The sequence below is a fragment of the Crocuta crocuta genome, unplaced genomic scaffold, assembly GCF_008692635.1.
Source record: "Crocuta crocuta isolate KB4526 unplaced genomic scaffold, BGI_CrCroc_1.0 scaffold19, whole genome shotgun sequence".
Taxonomy (NCBI): Eukaryota; Metazoa; Chordata; class Mammalia; order Carnivora; family Hyaenidae; genus Crocuta; species Crocuta crocuta.
This window is the reverse complement of record NW_027551565.1, coordinates 2,141,687-2,161,845: the sequence shown is the minus strand read 5'-3', so window position 1 is coordinate 2,161,845 and position 20,159 is coordinate 2,141,687. Positions and strand designations below refer to the sequence as shown.

Genomic DNA, 20,159 nt, shown 5'->3' with positions numbered 1-20,159 from the left:
ATCACATCAAAACTCACAGTAACCTAAATAGGACAAAGGAAAAAGGTAGGAGGCAAATTTAAAGCCTAATTTTTTGTTGTTACACAATTAAAGTCTTTAAGAACATTTTTTTCTATTGTTTTTCTTCAGACTTTCCCTTCTTGCCTCACCTCTAACTACCCAGAAGGGGCAAATCAGCCATCCCTATAAAACACTTAATAGAGTTGTCATTTGAATGGAGGAAGATTAGAAAAACAGAGAAACTCAGGATCCAAGGCACATAGGAGTTCAACTCCAGAACTCTACTGGCCTGAAGCAAACTACTTCATGACCAGGTAATGGCTTAGAAAATCAGGGAGTTTCGCATCATGATCACTCCTGTGTCTTGCAGCAATTTAAAACAACAACAGCAAGGAAAACAATAACAGAAACCTGTAATTTCATAATTGCTTTAGAAAGAAAGTGTTCCACAGACTAGATTTTTGTATTCAAACACCCTCACGCTGAAAGCAATCATGGGAAATAGCCCATCAGGAGGCACTTCTAAATATAATTTAGAGATCAATTAATTTCCACCAACATGACCTAATTAAAACGAGGCGAGGCTATTCAACATCTCTTACAACAATTTCTGCAGTGTCCGTTGTTGGTAGACTTCATTTGTGCAGTATTTCACATACGGGTCAAATGTGGACGCTGTGTGCTTTTCCACAATGTCACTTATGTCATCTATGAAGATATTATTCTGATGTCTTGCTTCCAACTCCGTAAAGAATCTGAAAAAAAAAAAACCCCAACAAAGAAAAGCATTTACATTTTCTTCCATATACTTAAAAAAAACTCAGGGCGCCTGGGTGGCTCAGTCAGTCAGGCGTCTGACTTCAGCTCAGGTTATGATCTCGTGGTTCCTGAGTTTGAGCCCCATGTCAGGCTCTGTGCTGACAGCTTGGAGCCTGGAGCCTGCTTCCATTACTGTGTCTCCCTCACCCCCACACCCCTCCCCCGCTCTCACTCTGTCTCTCTCACTCTCTCTAAAAAATAAACATTTAAANGGCTTGAAAATATCAACAGTGCACAATACCATCTCAAAGAGATGCAAGAAAAAAACTATAAAAAATTGCCTAAACTTAAATCTATCACATTAATATCTTATTACTTCAAGCGTTCAATTGAAAACACAGGGCATTTTTGTGCTTTNACCCAACAAAGAAAAGCATTTACATTTTCTTCCATATACTTAAAAAAAACTCAGGGCGCCTGGGTGGCTCAGTCAGTCAGGCGTCTGACTTAGAGAGAGAAAGCATGAGCAGGGGAGGGGCAGAGAGAGAGGAAGATCTGGAATCCAAAGTAGGCTCCAGGCTCTGAGCTGTCAGCACAGAGCCTGACGCAGGGCTTGAACCCATGAACTGAAAGATCATGACCTGAGCCAAAGTCAGATGCTTAAGTGACTGAGCCACCCAGGGGTCCCTTCACTACTTTTTCTTTTCTAAGAATTCCCTAGATACTGGGACAGGAGGAGGTTCATGTTTCCACATTTTATAGTACTGAAAAGTCTATGAGCAAAACATCTAAATAAGTACTTAAAAAACAAGTCTAAAATTAACCTAATTCTGTGTCCTTTCTCAAATAATCATAATATTTTAACTCTAATAATATACATGACATTTAAATGTACTCAAATTATTCAGATTGCATTTTAGGGTTGCTAGATTTGGCGGGTATATCTACCTATCTATCTGGTGTCCAATCCAGTGAAAATTACATTTCAGATAAAGAAGCAATTTTTTAGTACAGGTATGTACAAAATTAGTGTATGGGACATCTTGAGCATCCTGTATCTTATCTGGCAACTCTAGAGGGCATCCACTTTTTAGAGCACATCAAAATCAGATTATTTAAGAGGTTTCTACCCAGAGCATTGCTGCTCAAAACATAGTCCACAGACCAGGCAAATAAGAGAATCTCACCACCTACCTTTCCCAGTGTGAATCTGCATTTCATCAAGATCTTCAGGTGATTCAAAAAACGGAGCTGAACCGCCATAGAGCACACTTACTATTCAAGTTTGTAGGGATAGGAAAATCTATTAGACACAACTACCACTGTGTGACCAAAGCATCGTCCAAAGAAAGTGTCAGGAAGGGGAAATTAACAGTAGTTTCTAACGCTGACCTCTGGAGGAGTAACACAAGGGAATTTCGTTCCCAATAAGGTCTTTAGCATTCCTCATACCATTCCTCCCCCCAGTTTGCTGGGTAAACTCCAAACACAAAATTTAAGGCTGACGGTGAATGAGTCAACAAAAATTTACACAAGATGATTAATAGTAAATATAGGCTGACATCTTCTCACATTTACATCTCAGTTATTGTTAAAGAAAATCCTGGCACTCAGCAATGAAACAAGATTTTAAGAAGTCTTGATTTCATATATTTACATGTACATTAATATCATTGTAGTATAAACGGTACTTGTCATCATTTCCTATTTTATTTTGTAATGTTTCCATAGAGGCTTAAAAGATGAAGAAATATACCTTAACTCACAGAAGAGTAAAATTATGTACACCCTGAGAAAGCACCTGTATTTTTATTTCCTTTGAGAAGGACTTAGGGAAAATAATCAGTATGGTTCCCATTCACAGACTGTATGTAATCAGCCCAGTCCCCCAAGCCCTTTGTTTAACACAGCAAGAGAAAAAACTTAAACCACACTTGGCTGGGCTATTTGGCTTTCCTTCCAAAGGTATCAGGGTTAATATGCACAATTCTTACATAGTAGGTCAGAAAATATACCCGTATGTTCCAAAACAGCTTCATACCGCTTTGGCAAGACTGACTCTATTGGCATTCAAGGAAAATATCAAACTCTCTCCTAAAAGTTTCAGCAATTGCAAAAACAACCAACTCCAAATTCACATGTTTATTAAAGGATATTTAAAAACTATGTTTCTTAAAAGCAATTTTCTATAGAGACTGGTCCCTGACTTCAAGAAATCTACATTATAGGGGCGCCTGGGTGGCTCAGGCGGTTAAACGTCCAGCTTCGGCTCAGGTCATGACCTCACGGTTCGTGTGTTCAAGCCCCGCGTCAGGCTCTGTGCTGACAGCTGGCTCAGAGCCTGGAGCCTGTTTCAGATTCTGTGTCTCCCTCTCTCTCTGCCCTCTCCTACTCACGCTGTCTCTCTCTCTCTCTCTCTCAGAAATAAATAAAACATTAAAAAAAAGAAAAAAGAAATCTATGCTACATTGGGAAGGGAAACCTGATAAACATAAATGATAGAGAAAGACAACATGCTTGCAAAGAACAACTTGTGGAACATATGTGCCTGACAGGGGTGGTGTCACTATCTGTTTCTTTAATTACATGAACTATATATTTTCTTATTGGGGTAAAATATATGCAACATAAAATTTGCCATTTTAACCATTTTTAAGTGTACAATTCAATGGCATTATTCACAATCATGATGTTGTACAACTATCATCACTATTTCCAAAATATTCTCATCACCTCCAACAGAAATGCTGTACCCATTACCTAATAATGCTCCATTCACCCTCTCCCCAGCCCCTGAGCACTTCTAATCTACTTCCTAACCCTATGAATTTGCCTATTCTAGATATCTCATATAAGTGTAATCATGAAATGGTTGTGCTTTTTATCTGGCTTATTAGACTTAGTGTAATGTTTTCTGGTTAATCTCTGCTGACACATGTAACAGAACTTTATTCCTCTTTATGGATGAATAATATTCTATTGTGTATATATATCATTTTATGTTTATCCATCCATCTGTTGATGGACATTTAAGCTGTTTCTACCTTCATGAACATTTGCACGCAGACATCTATGGGAGTCCTTGTCTTTGGGGCTATATATCTAGAAGTGGAACCTTCGATCTCACTTACTCTGCCAATAATCACATATATCAAAAAGTGATCGTATAATACCAAGAACCACTACAGAAGAAGCTGAGTTATATGCCAAGGAGAGATTGTTTCAATAGGAAATGATCCTTTTCTTTCCAACACTCACAGATGAGTGGTCCTTGGGCTGCACAGTGCCAATTAACTACAACACATGACCTGTAAATAGAGGTCAGGGTGACTGAGAGCATGGTAAACTCAGGTGAGGAAAAGTGTGGGGAGGGTCATCATTAATGAAGATGACATTACTGGAAGCAGAGCGGGCAGGGGACACAACGTAGATACAGGCACGAATTGGGAAACTGGAGTTGATTGAGGCTGAGGTTTTGACCACAGGAGGGCCAATGACAGAGAATGAAGCTTCATCTGTGGACAGCGAGAATACTGGAGGTGATGAAGGCAGTAATAAATCATCCAACCAGAAGAAATTGGGGCAGAGAAGGATCGATTACAGGTGGGGAGAGAACAGACCACAAGCAGACCAGTGAAATGGCCAACGTGGGCATAAAACCTGGCAGTGGGACATCAAAAAGAGAGGACACTGATTAGGGTAACAACGTGAGGGGAAAATTCACATAATGAAGATACTCATTAGATGGGAAGTCAAGGAAGACACAAGGGTTTCTACTCAAGGTTTCCACCTGGGCAAGAGTGTGGCCCGTTAAACCATTCACAAAGACAGGGATTTAGAAGGAGTGATGAGAAGCAAGAAGGAAGCAGTTTAATTTTGCCTTGGACATGTCAAAAGGAGAGCTGAAAATACAGGTCTGTGAGAATTCAGAGCCACAGTAATTCTAGGTCGTGTGTAGTCAAGACTAGTTAGTTCACTTTTAGATGGTTTTCCTATAAATGCAAAATATTTGATAATTATTTTAAATCCAAGTATCTTTGAGGAAAATGTTCAATGACAGTTGAAAAAATAAGAAACCACTCATAAGGTCATTATCATGCAAATCTAAGAAATAAATGTCTTAGAGGCAAAGATCCCTTACAGTTTCTTGTCTTTAACTAGCTATTATAGTCTGAAGGAATGCAACTACATAACCAAAAACAACAGTCACTTGGCTTTTCCAAATGAAAAGGAAAATTCATTTATCACAGTAAAAACCTTGCCAAAGTACAAGATTAAAAACAAAGCACTAATGAAATATCTGTTTATGCTACTCACTCTAATATAAACCAAGCCACCCATCTTTTATTTTGACAGTAGCATAATTAACACATAATTTAAAGCTTCCTATGTTAAATTATCTATTGGTTATTTTGGCAAATTTGCATATTTTACTAAGTGAGCTGGGCTACAAAAAGACCAAGCAAGTTATTACTGAAGAATGAGGTATTATTTCAATAACCAAGGATGCCAGAGATCCAAATCAAACCTGAAGCCAAAGTAAAAGCATGCTGGCTCCTCAGTGAAATTTAAACGAATTCGTGAAGTAATTTGGCTTATTTGAAGGACAACATTTTAATGGAAATATATTCCAAATCTATGAATTGTTTTTTTCTGGACAGTATTTCCTCTTTGTTGCATTACCAAGATGATCACGTTTTATAGGCAATCATATTACAAAATCTCTCTCTCTGTTTTCCCCTTCAACAAAAATTCTAATGTCATCACTAAAGTGTAGACTTTAAGAAACCTCTGATGGACCAGAAAAGGCTTCTTGGAGATAGTGCCTCCTAACCAGAAACCCAGAAGCCTTGTTTCTTGACTCATGAACACCAGCACAACCACACTCATGCTTCAAATAATTGCAAACTGCCCAAGTTAGCTCCCTAGCTGTGCAGAGAATGGTCAGCCCACCAAGAACACCACGGTGGCCTCTCAGGAACTTCAAAATGACTTAACAATAAGTCTATGTCAAAAAAGCTTAATCATGGCCTATATCCTTCCTCTAGTATTTTCTAGAACTGCCAGGATTGCATATTCTCTAGGATTTATGTGGTTGCTCTATTAAGTGATGCTCTTAAATGTGGCCCTGCATTGTGGGCTAAAAAATTCAACAATGAAGTAGGTGTTTCTGATATACGCAGCACATGTACTTTTATTAGCTTCACTTTCTCCCTTCTGTAGTGGGCAGAAAATACACTAGTGGGAAGTATAAACGTATACCATACTGACAACCTTCTTAATACTCAATTGGTGGGGCACCTGGGTGGCTCAGTCGGTTAAGTGTCTGATTCTTGATTTTGGCTAAGGTCATGATCTCACTGTTCATGGGATCAAGCCCCATATCTGGTTCTGCACTGACAGCACAGAGCCTGCCTAGGATTCTCTCTCCCTCTGTCTCTTGCCCTCCCCTGCTTGCACTCTTTCTCTCTTAAAAATAAATAATTAAAAAATATTCATTTGGAAATGTAATTAGCCCGTCAGACCTGAGTGTTCCTGACAGCTCTTGAGGACTGTACAGCAAATCCACCAATCTATACAGTAGATGAAGATTTATTTAATACAGACAAGAAATCTGATTCAAGCAGTCACCACCAAATCTCCTCCCATCTGTCCAGCTCAATGTGAAAGGCTTTGGTAGATGTCAAGGGGCAAACAATTGATATTTACGATCACCAAGCCCAGTGCTACATGCTTTCCGTATACTGCCTCATTTAATTTAATCTTCAAGCCTACTTTATGAGATGCCTATCACACCCATTTTAGAGATGGGAAAACCAAGGCTAAGAGAGCTCAAGACAAAACTCAAAACAACAAAGCCTCTGTTTGAACCAGAGCTGCAACCTTTCCAAGTCCAGTGCCCGTGCTCAAAGCACACCTACGGCTTCTGCTCACAGATGCCTGCTGAGCTTGCCTGCGCCTACTGGCCGTCCTTCAATCCAGACGTCCAGCAAAAAGACTAACAGCCGGAGCTAAGAAAGAACTATATTATTTTTCAGGAAGACCAGCTGTCGAATCATCTCAGCACGTAAATCACACAAATCAACACAGTAAAGACTTTCACAGTGGATTGATGGTGTGGCAAGATGTGCAGGGCAGTGGGAAAACTGTCGACCACCCCAGGCGCAGCCTCCAGCGAAGACCTACACGAAGGCCACGGCTAGTGACGGATTCTGGTCCCTGCTGACACAGCATAAGCCAATGCTGGCTTCACAGGAGCCCTGTGAATGCAGAGCCATTTGTTTTTCCCCTCCACGTACCCTGCTGCCTTCCACTTTGCCTAGCAAACTCCCACTCATCTTTCAAGTCTCAAATTAAATTTCATGGAAGCCTTCCCTGACCCTCTGGGCTATGTTATTTCATGTCTTTATAAACCCCTATACTTCTCCTTTGGTATCCGTACGATGATCCCAATTAACTATATTATGATTGTGTTTACATTTGCCTCTCTTAGCAAGGTGTAGAAGAAAGGGGCCAGATCTCGTCTGTTCAAGTACCTGACTCTAACCGTGGTAGGACCAAACAACCTGGCATCAGTACCCGAAACACAGTCAAATATTTGATGTGAATAAATCAATTTCTTTTCAAATTTCTATTTAAATTCTAGTTAACATACAGTGCAATATTGGTTTGAATAAATCAAATTTGTGTTTTCAATAGGAAATTTTTTTTTATATTTTTATTTATTTCTAGGAGAGAGAGAGAGAGAGAGAGACAGTGTGAGCAGGGGAGGGTCAGAGAGAGAGGGAGATACAGACTCTGAAATAGGCTCCAGGCTCTGAGCTGGCAGTCAGCACAGAGCCCAACACGGGGCTCGAACCCATGAACCGTGAGATCATGACCTAAGCGAAAGTCAGACGCTTAACCGACTAAGCCACCCAGGCGCCCCTCAATAGGAACTTAAGGAAGAAACACGTTTGAGTAATTTTGTTTTACCAAAAAATTTAACACCCACAAACTGGTCAGTCTCTACACTTGCTTTACTCACCGATGCATCAAGCGAACATGTATTTTTGGACCACACCCCGGGTTCCCCAAGCTACAGTGCGGGCCCCCAACCAATGAGGACACCAACTCCCTGCACAAGCTTTTACGGTCCTGTTGGGTAGGATCACCCAAATGAGACCCAGTCCAACCCCGGCTTCGTCGCTGCGAGCTGCATTCTCGCAAACACCTGCCTGGAGCAGCCTCTCCGCCACCCAGTTCAGGGAGGATTCTAGCTAGGCTGAGAGGCTCAGCACTCAGGGCTTTAGCCGGAGAAGCTCAGAAGCAGGGCTCTGGTTATAATCAGTGCTGTCCTGTGCCCTTCCTGGAATGGCATCCTTTCAAGGTACTTTTCCTTCATTAATATCCATCTGCCTCACGCAGACTCAAACCATTCTTGGACTTCTTCCTCACTTGAATGAGCTGTCAATCTAAAGAGCTACAGTCCCCCACCAGAGAGGGTCATATTCACTTATGCTGGAGACATGTAGCATACCAGGCAGGTTTCGCATGTCTAAGTTGCTGTTATATAATAAAATATCTTCACTAAACAAAGAAGTATTCCAGATAAGTGGCAGCAAACTATTCGCTGCTGGAAACACTTTCCTAACAGAGCACCAACAGAACATCCTGTACTCGACCAAAAGTGAGTTTATATCCTGCTGTAGACAAGTGAGCATTGGAGCTTGTTCACTTGGGGCTTTTTGGCGGTGGTCATGTTGACACTAAAGATCAGTGTCAATTTCCTTTAATACTACACCAGGTTGGGGATGGCAGTGCATGACAAGAGCATCACCACTAACCCATGGCAGATGTCACCAACCAATCGTGGCACTCTGCCCAGACACAGAATCTGCACTCCAGGCAGCCATTATCGATCAATCCAAACTGATGAGTAAGCTGAAGCCCATCCACGAATCCTTCACCAGTCTGGCAATGATGGCAAAGTATGTTCATTTGACAAAATATAGGGCTGATGCTTCTCAATCAGACTACCCTACAGCCTGATCCGGTAAAGGTCTCATGAGGTTTCCTCCTTAGCAGACTATATATCTTGTCATGGTCTATTTTATTTATTTTTTCCTGAAATGTTATCCCTGGACTGATAAGGAATATAGGGTTGAAATTAANAAAAAAAAAAAAAAAAAAAAAAAAAAAAATCCAAAACAAAACTGTTCTAGTCACTCTAACTCTCATTCTGATAGCTGCTGCTTGGTCCTTAAAATCTCTAGGATGGTTTTTGTTAAGAGATTCTTATCATCCTGTGAAAACCTCTGAGATCAATGTAGGCAGAGAGCTGAAGAGACTGGGGTGAAAGAGACAAACTAAGGATTTTCTTACCCTCAATACCACACAACACAGACACAGCTTGCTTGGGTTTAAATCCAGCACCCCCATGGGGCGCCTGGGTGGCTCAGTCAGTTAAGTGTCTGACTTCGGCTCAGGTCCTGATCTCACAGTCCATGGGTTTGACCCTGACATCGGGCTCTGTGCTGACAGTTCAGAGCCTGGAGCCTGCTTCAGATTCTACATCTCCCTCTCTCTCTCTGCCCTCTCCTGCTTACTCTCTGTCTCTCAAAATAAAATAAAGACACAAAAAAATTTTTTTAAATAAATAAATAAATCCAGCACCCCCAGGCACCTTCAGTTCAAGGCATCTAGCAATCCCAAAACAGGAAGGTGGAGATGGGGCCAGGGAAGAGAGAGGCAAAGAGAGACTGCAGAGCTAAGGGCCCCCCACCCAAGACTACTCCGTATCAGTTAAGGCTCCCCTTTAATTAGTTTTTCCTGCTACTGATAATGTACACGCTTGAAGGAATGTAAACTGGACCATACCAAGATAGGAAAACAGCGCTTTAAAAGTTCTTGCAATTTTAATGCCATTAGGCCGTTTTCACTTAAAAATGAGACTTTGAAGTCTTCATCATCTGAATCTGTTTCACAAAAACATATTGGAGGAAAAAGGGTCTGTTCCCATGGTAACTTACTGCATACTTGATTCTTTTGTTTCAGGGCTACTCACATGCATTCATCCATATTGTAATTTCTCCTGGAATGAGGGTTAATATGCTAATGAATGACAGAACAAGTTCTTATCAAAACGTCCTTAGAAGAGATCAAAGCTGCTGTACGGATGGCCTGTGATGTCCTGGGTTATTATGGACAGTTTTACACTTTTTAATTTTTTTTTAATTTGAGTACAACTATTAATTTCCACACAATGGAAAATCGTCCCCAAAGTTTACATACAACCACGGAGACTGAGACCAAGTGTGCCTGGCTCACCATTGGCCTTCCACAAGCTGGCAAAGAATAAGCACTCGGTAAATGTGCTGAATGAATCAAAACCAGGTATCTGCTATTCCTCCTTGTCCCATTGTTAATGTGCCATCTTCTAAGGAGAGCAACAGGGAGTGATAAAGCAAGTATGCACTGGGTATGATTTAATAACTACATTAAATTACCAGGGTCCTCGTGGCATGCGTAGGCTGGGGTGAGATGGTTCTGAACGGCTCTACTGGTCGGCAAATAACCATGGTAAACACATGGCTGTTTAGGCTTCTTACGTAGCATCTAAGATACCGGGCTTCTAACCTCAAGAATAATTTTGCTAATCCATTGCCTGGCAAAAATCCTTTGAAAACTCAAAACCTAGGAAAGATTTATGACTTCTGAGGAACTGTTTCCTTTCATTAGATGACAGTTACATAACCGATCCTGTGACTCTTTTACCTTGGCTGCCTGGAAGGATAATGCTGTGTTTAACCCTCACTCCTAGTGACGCTAGGCAGGAGAGGCGGCTGAGCACCTTGGCTATCGTCATCGCTGCCTTGTTTTCTACTTCCCGCGCATTCATCTCCCACTCAAACATGTCATTTACTGTAAGTTGCCTTGAGCCTTTTGTGGATGCAGTTGGGAATATAAATTATCAATTATAAACAAACCAGGAAAATGTGGATTCTTGGAGGCTGCTGGGAAACAGCCACCAAGAATGAATTTATAGAACACTGGAAGAAAGTCAAGTAAAACAAAACAGTCTTCATGCCGAAGCCCCCTTTCCTATTGGGGGGTGGTCATTCTGGAATAAAATCAGCACACGAAAGAACATATTTCTCTTCAGGCCCTATTTCCAGATCGTTTTACGTGGTGCCCACGGTATTTCAAGTCAGAATTCAATCCACAAAGAATAACATTTGAATTAAGCCCCAAATCTTTGCATCTCTGTTTTTCTTTATTCATCATGCCCTAAAAGTTGTCTTCCTAAAGAAAGAAATGCTTCCTAAGCTCCCATCAATTCACTTTAAGAAAAAAAAAAAAAAGAGAGAGAGAGAGAGACCAGGACACAATTTAGAAAAACTATAAAGGTCAGTTTCCTAAGGCATAATACCCTAAGAAAAATGATGCTTGCCTACGCAAGAGAAAGAGAATTTCACGTCCTCTCTGACATTTTTCAAACCTGTTCCAGCTTACAGAGCAGCTGGCTCCTATCCTCCCTCTTCTGACAGCCCTCTCCGACTTTCGGCAAGGATTTTTTAAATGCTTTCCTTGTAGACAGTTATTAGCACTGGCTAGCAAAGTATCCAAAGAAAAGGGTCTATGGGATAAACAAATTCTCATTCTGGTTCTTAAGTGGATTTGAGATAATGATAACTTTCTGTTTCTTCATTTAGTAAAACAAAATGAACAAATGATGGAGATCAGGTCAGCCATCTGTCCCACCACACTCCGTAATGGGCCCACGGAAGACCACCAGCAAGCAACACAGCAAAGAGGGAAACATGCCAGAAAGTAGGGAAAGGAGCCCACAGTCCAATGTTAGGAGAGCATAAAGGAACAAAAAGAGGGAACATGAGATGATTAAGCCTCCAAATCACCTCCTGGATACCAAAGGCTTGGGTTCCTGCTTTGTCTCTTTCCCAATATTAGGGATATGTGATCTCTTATTTCACACGTAAATGCTATTAGATAATAATACCTGTAGGTGACTAGACTTCCAGATAAGGTCAATTTCACACATTACCTACTGTAGCAAGGCTAATTGCGTGTCATTACATTGCACCTCTGGAAAATGAGTGCAGGCTCAGGAGCCAGGTGCCCTAGGTTCAAGTCCCGGGCCCCTCTTTTACTAGCTGTGTAACCTTAGGCGACTTGCTTAACATCAGCAAGTCCTAGTTCCTCATTTGTAAAATGGGAATAATTATAGTATGACCTCATGTGGTTCTCATGATGACTGAATGAATTAAAACATGTTAAGTGGTTAGAATATGGTCTGGCACATGGTGCATGCTCATTAACATTAATTATTATTATCATTTAAAGTATAATAAATGCTTTTCCCTCCTGTATGAATTCTAAGAATTCACATATCTTTTAAATAATGCTAGTAGGCTGCCTTGCTTTTCCAGTACACTCTGTTCAAAGACAGCAAATCCATCTCCTATATTTCCATCAATTAAGTTCCAGTGGGTGGGTATAATATAATCCTGCTATACACCAAATAAGCTTAAAATCACAGATATGCATGTTCTTAACAACTTTAAATTATTTTTAATTAAAAGTAATTTTTTCATGTTTAATTTATTCTTGAGAGAGAGAGAAAGAATTTGAGCAGGGGAAGGTCAGAGAGAGAAGGAGATACAGAATCCGAAGCAGGCTTCAAGCTCTGAGCTGTCACCACAAAGCGCAATGTGAGGCTCGAACTCATTAACCGTGAGATCACAACCTGACCCAAAGTCAGACGCTTAACCCACTGAGCCACCCAGGCTCCCCTAAAAAGTTTTAATAAATACTTATCAGTGACAAAACTAGGGGTGCCTGAGTGCTCACTAGGTTAAGCATCTGACTCTTGTTTAAGTTCAGGTCATGATCTTACCGTCATGGCACTGAGCCCTGCATCAGGCTCTGTGCTGGGCATACACAGAGCCTGCTTAGGATTCTCACTCTCCCTTGCCCTCTGCCACTCCCCCACTCACACACAAGCTCTCTTGCACATGTGTGCTCACTCACTCGCTAAAAAAAAAAAAAAAATTAGAGGAGGATCTAATTTGGCCCTTTTTAGGACCTATGTTTTCATACCTCTTCAGTGAGTTACGAATGGGAAAGCAACAAACCAAGGCAAATTAACAACCTTCTGCTGAGAAGTAATAGAACATTTCTTTATACTGTGAGGAAGAAGTCATGTCACAATTACGAGGCATTAAGCTAGGTAAGGCACAGACACACTCGGCAAACACACAAAAGGCATTGTGTTTATTTGTAGAGCGCCCTGTGGCAGGCTGAATCATGGCTCCCAAAGATGTCCGCGTCCTATGAATATGCTCTCTGACATGGTAAAAATGACTTTGCAGATGTCATAAAGGCTTGAGTGGAAGTCATCCCGGATTATCCAGGTAGATCCAATATATTAAGAAGGGTCCCTCTACGCAGAGACAGGAAGATCAGGATTAGATGTAAGGATGGAAACAGAAATCAGAACAAAACAAAACAAAAAAAAACAACAACAAAAAACCCACAACGCACTTGGCTTTAGAGATGGAAGAAAGGGGCATATGCCAAGGAATCCAGGTGACCCCCAGGAGCTGGGAAAGGCTCAGGAACAGATTATCCTCTAGGGCCTCCAGAAGGAACTATCCCTGGTGATCCCTCAACTTCAGCCCAGTGAAATGGACTTCAGACTTTGACCTTCAGAATTGTGAGAAAAAATAAGTGTTGTTTTAAACCACTAAGTTTGCAGTAATTTGCTACAGCAGCAATAGGAAATTAAATATATCCCCTTAATCCTTTTTGCAATCTCTGTGTTCTAAGCTCTGTTCCTTCTCTAGTATCTACTATCCAATATCTATACAGAGGCCTCTCGATTACTCATGAACCTTACTCTAGAGGTTCGTCGACTGCAGAAAGCAGAAGGTTCAAGACCCAGCTCCCTCTCCTATTCACTCATTCCATGACTATTTATGAACACCTACTATGTACCAAGCACATAGAACACACAGCCCAGGGCAATGTGCTCTGCTGCTTCAGGACCCTCCTGGAGGACTATACAAACAACTGTTAGCACCACTAGTGAAAAACAGAACAAAACACTTTCTCTTTGAGGCCCTCCAAAAGACACTTCAAAAGGTAAGAGACTTTCATTTTAGGTAACCACCAGAAAGAAGGAGGGAGACAGAAAAGTGGGGAATGGTATGAGCAGAGGTGGGAACTCACAGCTTGTGCCCAGGGGAGGTGGTGGTGGACCTCAGGGTTCGTTGATGGTAGACTTTCAAAGGAGTCAATGACACAAAGGAGTATAGGAGCCACTGGCTGTATACAGTAAAAACAACTAACATAGAAAGATATGCAGAAATTGGGAAATCACTAGAAGCTGAAATTATAGATATAGTCCAAGCCTAGGCTGTAAAGAACTTGGAGTCCTTGGTAAGCAGTTTCAATACCTTCCTTAAGTAAGAGGACTCTGGAGATTTCTTATATTTCAGGCGAGTAACCAGGAGGTAGCAGGGTAAAGAACAGGATGTAGGGCTGAAGACTGAACTGTGGTGTAAAGAAGAAAGCAAGGAGGCCATTCACAGTCTATACACATAATCCACTTAGGAGAAGAGAAGTCTGGCCGTTCCTCAAAACGTCAAGCAGAGAGCTCCCATATGACCTGGCAATCCCCTCCTCGTTATACACCCGAGAAAGGAAAACATGTGTTCACGCAAAAACCTGCACACAAATGCTCATGGCAGCATCATTTATAATGGCAAATAGGAGAAGCAGCCCAATGTCCACTAACAAATGGCACAATAACATCTGGTATATCCATGGGACGGAGTATTAGTCTGCAACAGGAAAGTACTGACATGTGCGACAACAGGGATGAACCTTGACCATGTTACGCCAGGCGAAAGAAGCCAGCCACAGAAGATCATATATTACGTGAGGCCATTAATGTGAATTGTCCAGAAGAGTCAAATTCATAGGAACAGAAAGTGGATTGATGGTTGTTCTGGAGACGGGAAAGTTTGGGGGGAAATGGAGAAAGAGCACTAATGGATGCAGCCTTTCTTTTTGAGCTTTTCTCAAAAAGAGCTTGGCTCAGCCTGTGAATACACTAAAACCACCAAACAATACCACTTAAAGATTATTTGTATGGTGTATGAATTATTATTCTTTCAATAAAAAGGACAGCAGCTGGGAAATGGACAGAAGGGGTCAAAGCTGATATCCGTGAATTGCGTTCACGCACAGAGCGCTCCCTCTTCCTGCTTTCCCAGACACTGGTGGTGTATGTGTTTCGTCTCTTTTCAAGTGACTCTTACAAAAAGTTCCAGGACTTAAACAATGTACACAAGCTGTCCTGGCTGAGGCAGGGCCAGAAGGCCCAGAGGCCAGTTGTTTGGCTTCCATGACACCCAAACTGGCCAACCTCAAGTGCCTTCCGGAAATTCCAGGCCCTACGGAACACAATCTGAAACCACGCCGCAGACCCAAAGGGCTGAGAGATGTGGGAATATCAAACATCTTTGTAGGCTCAGGGAGAGCAAATCTAGCCAAAACCTCCCCAGCCACACCAGGGAACTGGAGACAGTACGGGCACACCAAATCGGCCCTGCCCCCTGCACCAGCCTCTGACCCAAGGAACAACTGTTAACCTTTTGCTCCCTTACCATACAAGAGCCCCTAGTGAGAGGGAATAAAGCTCTCATTTATAGAAAGCTAACAAAGGTTTGCTTTTACAACCTCCCGTAAGACTTTCAAGAGGGGTCCAATGATGGCAATTTAGTCCAGAAGAGTCAAAATGTTCCAAAAATTTTACGTGGCATTTCACCACAACCAAGATGTGCATTAGTCTTTAATAATGATAAATTTAGGATTGTAAAACACATTATCTATTCTTTTAGGGAAATTTCTATAGTATGTGTACCTCTCAAATCCACATTTGCTGCTGCCAGTAAGGATTTTATAAACCATATGCAGTCACATTTCCCCAGTTTGTGTTCTCTTTTATACATGCACCCCCTCCTTTCTCTTATTTCCCTACCAAAACTTTGGCCCCAAAACACACATCTTCTGCAATGGTATTTTCCTCTTCATGATGCCCCTCCGCCAACCATCCCCTCCCTTTTTTTTTTTTTTTACCCTGCTTCAATCCACTTTATTATTTTCTTAATGTCTTTATTTTGAGAGACAGAGACAGAGCGAGAGCAGGGGAGGGGCAGAGAGAGAGGGAGACACAGAATCCAAAGCAGTCAGCACAGAGCCCAACATGGGGCTCGAACCCAGAGACTATGAGATCATGACCTGAGCTGAAGTCAGATGCTTAACCGACTGAGTCACCCAGATGCCCCACTTCAATCCACTTATAAGAACCTACCAAAGTCCCTTCTAGAAAATATAGCCCCATCACCCCCTTCTTCTAAACCATCAATGGGACCCAGTGGTCCAAATCAAGTTAATAACTGTTGGCTTCTGACCACAAAACTTCTAAGGAAAGTCCATGGATGCATACCTCTTCTTGGTTCCTTCTCATCCAGCTCTCTGAGCCACTTTACAAAGCCAGCTTATATGCTTGCATGCACCCACCTACTGTGGAAAAGCAGAGTCATGGCAGAATCTTTCATTGCTTACTAAGCATACTCATGGAAGTCGGGCACCTGGATGGCTTAGTCGGTTGGGCGTCCAACTTCAGCTCAGGTCATGATCTCTCCATTTGTGAAGTCAAGCCCTGTGTCGGGCTCTGTGCTAAGAGCTCTGAGCCTGGAACCCATTTCCAATTCTGTGTCTTCCTCTCTCTCTGCCCCTCCCCCACTCATGCTCTGTCTCTCTCTCTCTCTCTCTCTCTCTCTCAAAAATATATAAAAACATTAAAAAAATTAAAAGTATGCTCACACAAGATCACCACAACTATGTCATTCGCCAGAATACACTGTGGCTAGACTGCAGAGAGGTAACCACTCAAGTCTGCAGGGAGCTTGTCATGCGCTGGTCATCTTTTTTCTTTATTGCCATCTTCATAGCTGTAGTGGAGACTCCTGCATAAAGCTTAATTGGACTCTGGCCAATATACACATGCACTTGCATTGGTCAATTTACCATCAAAGAGTAGCTCCCAACCATACTCTCCATCCTCGCTTTCCACCACAAAAGCGGAGCCAGCTCTCAGCTAGTCGTGGGCATTTGAGAAAGACTAAAGAGACTGCCTACCTGTAGTCTGCTCAAGGGAGAGTGCACTGTGATCCCTTTGTAGGGTGATGGTCTCCACTTCGAAGGAACACAAGAGGCTACCCGCGCAGGAGGGACGGGAGGTGCTACCGACCAGCAGGGCTGCACGGTCCAGGTCCTGCTGCGGCACACGACCGATCCATCACTCAGCTTGTCAGCAGCTTCTCTAGTTTCTGTAGCGCATCTGAAACCGCACATGTCTTGGACTAGTGCCAGCAAGGCCAACGTGAATTTCGACCACAGAATTATCATCTGCTAGACCTCGTATAGTGCTTTACAGTTTCCAAGTGCTTTTATACTTTCCATTCAATGGTCGTACTTTTTCCAAGGGCTTTCCTTAGAACTCATTATAGCTATACAAAATAAATACCTGTTGGCCTCTTTCTAAAACAAAACATACAGTAGAAAAAAATGTTTTTTGGTAAACTAAAAAACCATAATTTTAATCTATAGAGAATTGTTCCATGAAAGGTGGTCCCTAAAACAAAAAATCATTTGGAGGTTTTATGATGGTTATCAATCAGTAATACACTAAATAAACCATACCGAATTGACTATGTTAGCACTAGAAATTTACAAAGAACTCAAGACTTCTGAAAAATATAGTTTCATTAAAACTTGCTTTACTTTCACAAATTATCAGGTCTCTATTAATTCCTTATACCTTTTTGTTCTTGTAGTTTAAGGTTAGCTTGAAGAGGGCTGTCTGGGTGGCTCAGCTGGTTAAGCGTCCGACTCTTGCTTTCGGCTCAGGTCATGATCTTACAGTTTGTGAGTTCAAGCCCCTCATTGGGCTTTACACTGACAGCATGGAGCCTGCTTGGGATTCTGTCTCCCTCTCTCTTTCTGCTCCTCCCCTGCTTCTATCTATCTGCTCTCTATCCCTATCTTTCAAAAACAAATAAATAAAAAAAAAAAAGGTTAGCTTCAAGATAAGAGGAAAGGAAGATGAAAATATTTTATTGCCATGGAAAGTTAACAGACACATGAATCAATGCCTGCCCTTCTCCAACAGTCGAAACAGCCTTACGATCCACAGCTTTCTCCCTGCAAGCTCTTGGTGACAGCCAACACAGGCTCAAATGGCTTGATTTAAGTGTAGCTGCAGGTGCGGGGACAGAGGCCAAAAATCTAACCACCACCTTTTATAGAGGTCTTTTAAACAAGATGAAAGGGATGCCATCATGGTTTCTTGGACGTTCAAAACCTGAACTTTACCCCTGGCTTTATGATACAAGGTAGTAAAATTCAGATTTTGAAAAAGCAGACACTGAAAGCATTCTAGGTAGGAGCCCCTTCACTGGCATAGTGTGATTTCCATGCAGAGGGTATTTTCCCTACATCCAGGACCTCCAGGGATTCAGCAAAATATAACAAGAGTCCCCTTCGTTATTTTCTCTGTGTTTATACAAGGTATATTTCTCTTAACTACGTACTTTCTAATTTTAAGTATTTCTCAGTTGTCTGTAGTTGTCTTACCTCCTTACCAGACGAACACCTGGGAATCAACTCAAGTTTAACTTTTTAAATCAGACAAACAAAACTCGATTGTGTATTGAAAATACACAGGAAAGGAAAAAGGCACTGTTTTTACTTCTATGTTAATACCATAAAAAAGGCAAATCTATCTGATGCTTTAGCTGCTCTATTATCAAAAAAATGGACAGAGTGCCCATTTAATTTTAACAGACTGAAAAAATAAAGATAAGCATGTGTTATTGAAAATTACACAAGTGTATTTTATTAATGCCTCCAATTACACACTATTAACTATTAGTCAGAAATGTACCTGAAATTCTTTATGTTTACTTTGCCCAAGTCCTAGTGACAGCAGACACCCTAATACATTAAACCATATTTTCCCTTCCTCTGTCCTCCAACACCACTAAATTTATAGAGGTCTCTGAGGAACTGCAGGAGTGTTACTTTGGGCACGAGCACAAGGCCAATTGATCTTATCAGGCTAATTTAAGCCAGATGATTAACAAAATGTGCATTAAAGCTCCCAAATGGGTGGCTGATGGGCTGAAACTGCCCTACACATGTGTATTTTAAAAATATGAATTAGCTCCCAACATTCAAAAATCAAGACACTGTACCCACACATTTCGATTTCCCACTTTTCTTGAAATATCAAATCACAACACGAAGCTCAAGCGCTACCCCAGCAGCCACAGTGGCTGGAGCTGTACTCANTCTCTGCAGTGTCCACCCCCACCCCCCACCCCCAGAACCATCCTGCTTCACTCAGCTATGTGACCTAGCCAGCCCCCACCCAAGGCAGGGATTTGAATTTGTCCCCCTTTAGAGAGGGCTCTGAGATCAGATTTGGGGCTGAATTCTGGCTTATCACTTAGTATTTACCACTCTAGCAATCTGTCATCTGCTAAAAAGGATATAATACAATCTCCTGCAAAGATTGTGGCAAGGGCTTAACAACACAAAATACGGAAAGGATTTAGCACAGCACCTGGCACACGGAGCTGCAAAGATGGTAGCAGGTGTTATCATCACCAAATGACAAACATCCAAAGGATATTGACAAGATGTAATTTCCATCCAAGTCAGAAAGGTTTCTGAAATTACTATTTCCACCTCCTCAAATGTATGTATGGTTACAAGCTAACTGAGTTTTTAGGGACTCATTAAACTTCTGCTTCCATTTGTTAGGAACCTGTAAGACCAAACCCCACAGAGGTAGGGAAAAAAAAAAAAAAGACCAACCTCTGCAACCTCTGGTTTCCATTCAGTTCCGAAGAAAAGCAACATATTGTTCATCAGAAATAGTTTTATACATGCATCAGTGGTTCCTCATTAACATAAAAAGAAACAAAACAAGCTTTTATCAACCTGTAAAATTTATTTAAACTCTGAGGAAGAATTAATTGCTGTAATTAACATCAAATTTTAATAAGTATATGGTTGTAAAATGTCCTTCATTATCAAGGCTCTGGAGTTTGCAAATTGCTATAACTGATATCTCCGTAAGAACTATAATTAATTGGGAACTTTTACACTTCGGTTATAGAAAGACTGAAGGAAGACAAATTACACTCAATCATTTCTTCATAATCTAATGCAATCTTGGAGAGCAAAAATTGGTAGAAAAGTCCTGTCAACTTATATTCATAATCTGCACCAGAAGAAAGTAGATGAGAAGCTGAGTCCAATTA

At 41.4% G+C, this 20,159-nt stretch overlaps 1 protein-coding gene across 1 annotated transcript in view; it reads right to left on the bottom strand.

The window, feature by feature from the left end:
• ARHGEF26 (Rho guanine nucleotide exchange factor 26) overlaps positions 1 to 20,159 on the bottom strand; it is a 123,685-nt gene that overhangs the window by 54,455 nt on the left and 49,071 nt on the right. The window contains exon 6 of the mRNA XM_077750130.1: positions 603 to 755. Coding sequence (XP_077606256.1) covers positions 603 to 755 — 153 coding nt within the window. The remainder of the gene's footprint in view (positions 1 to 602; positions 756 to 20,159) is intronic.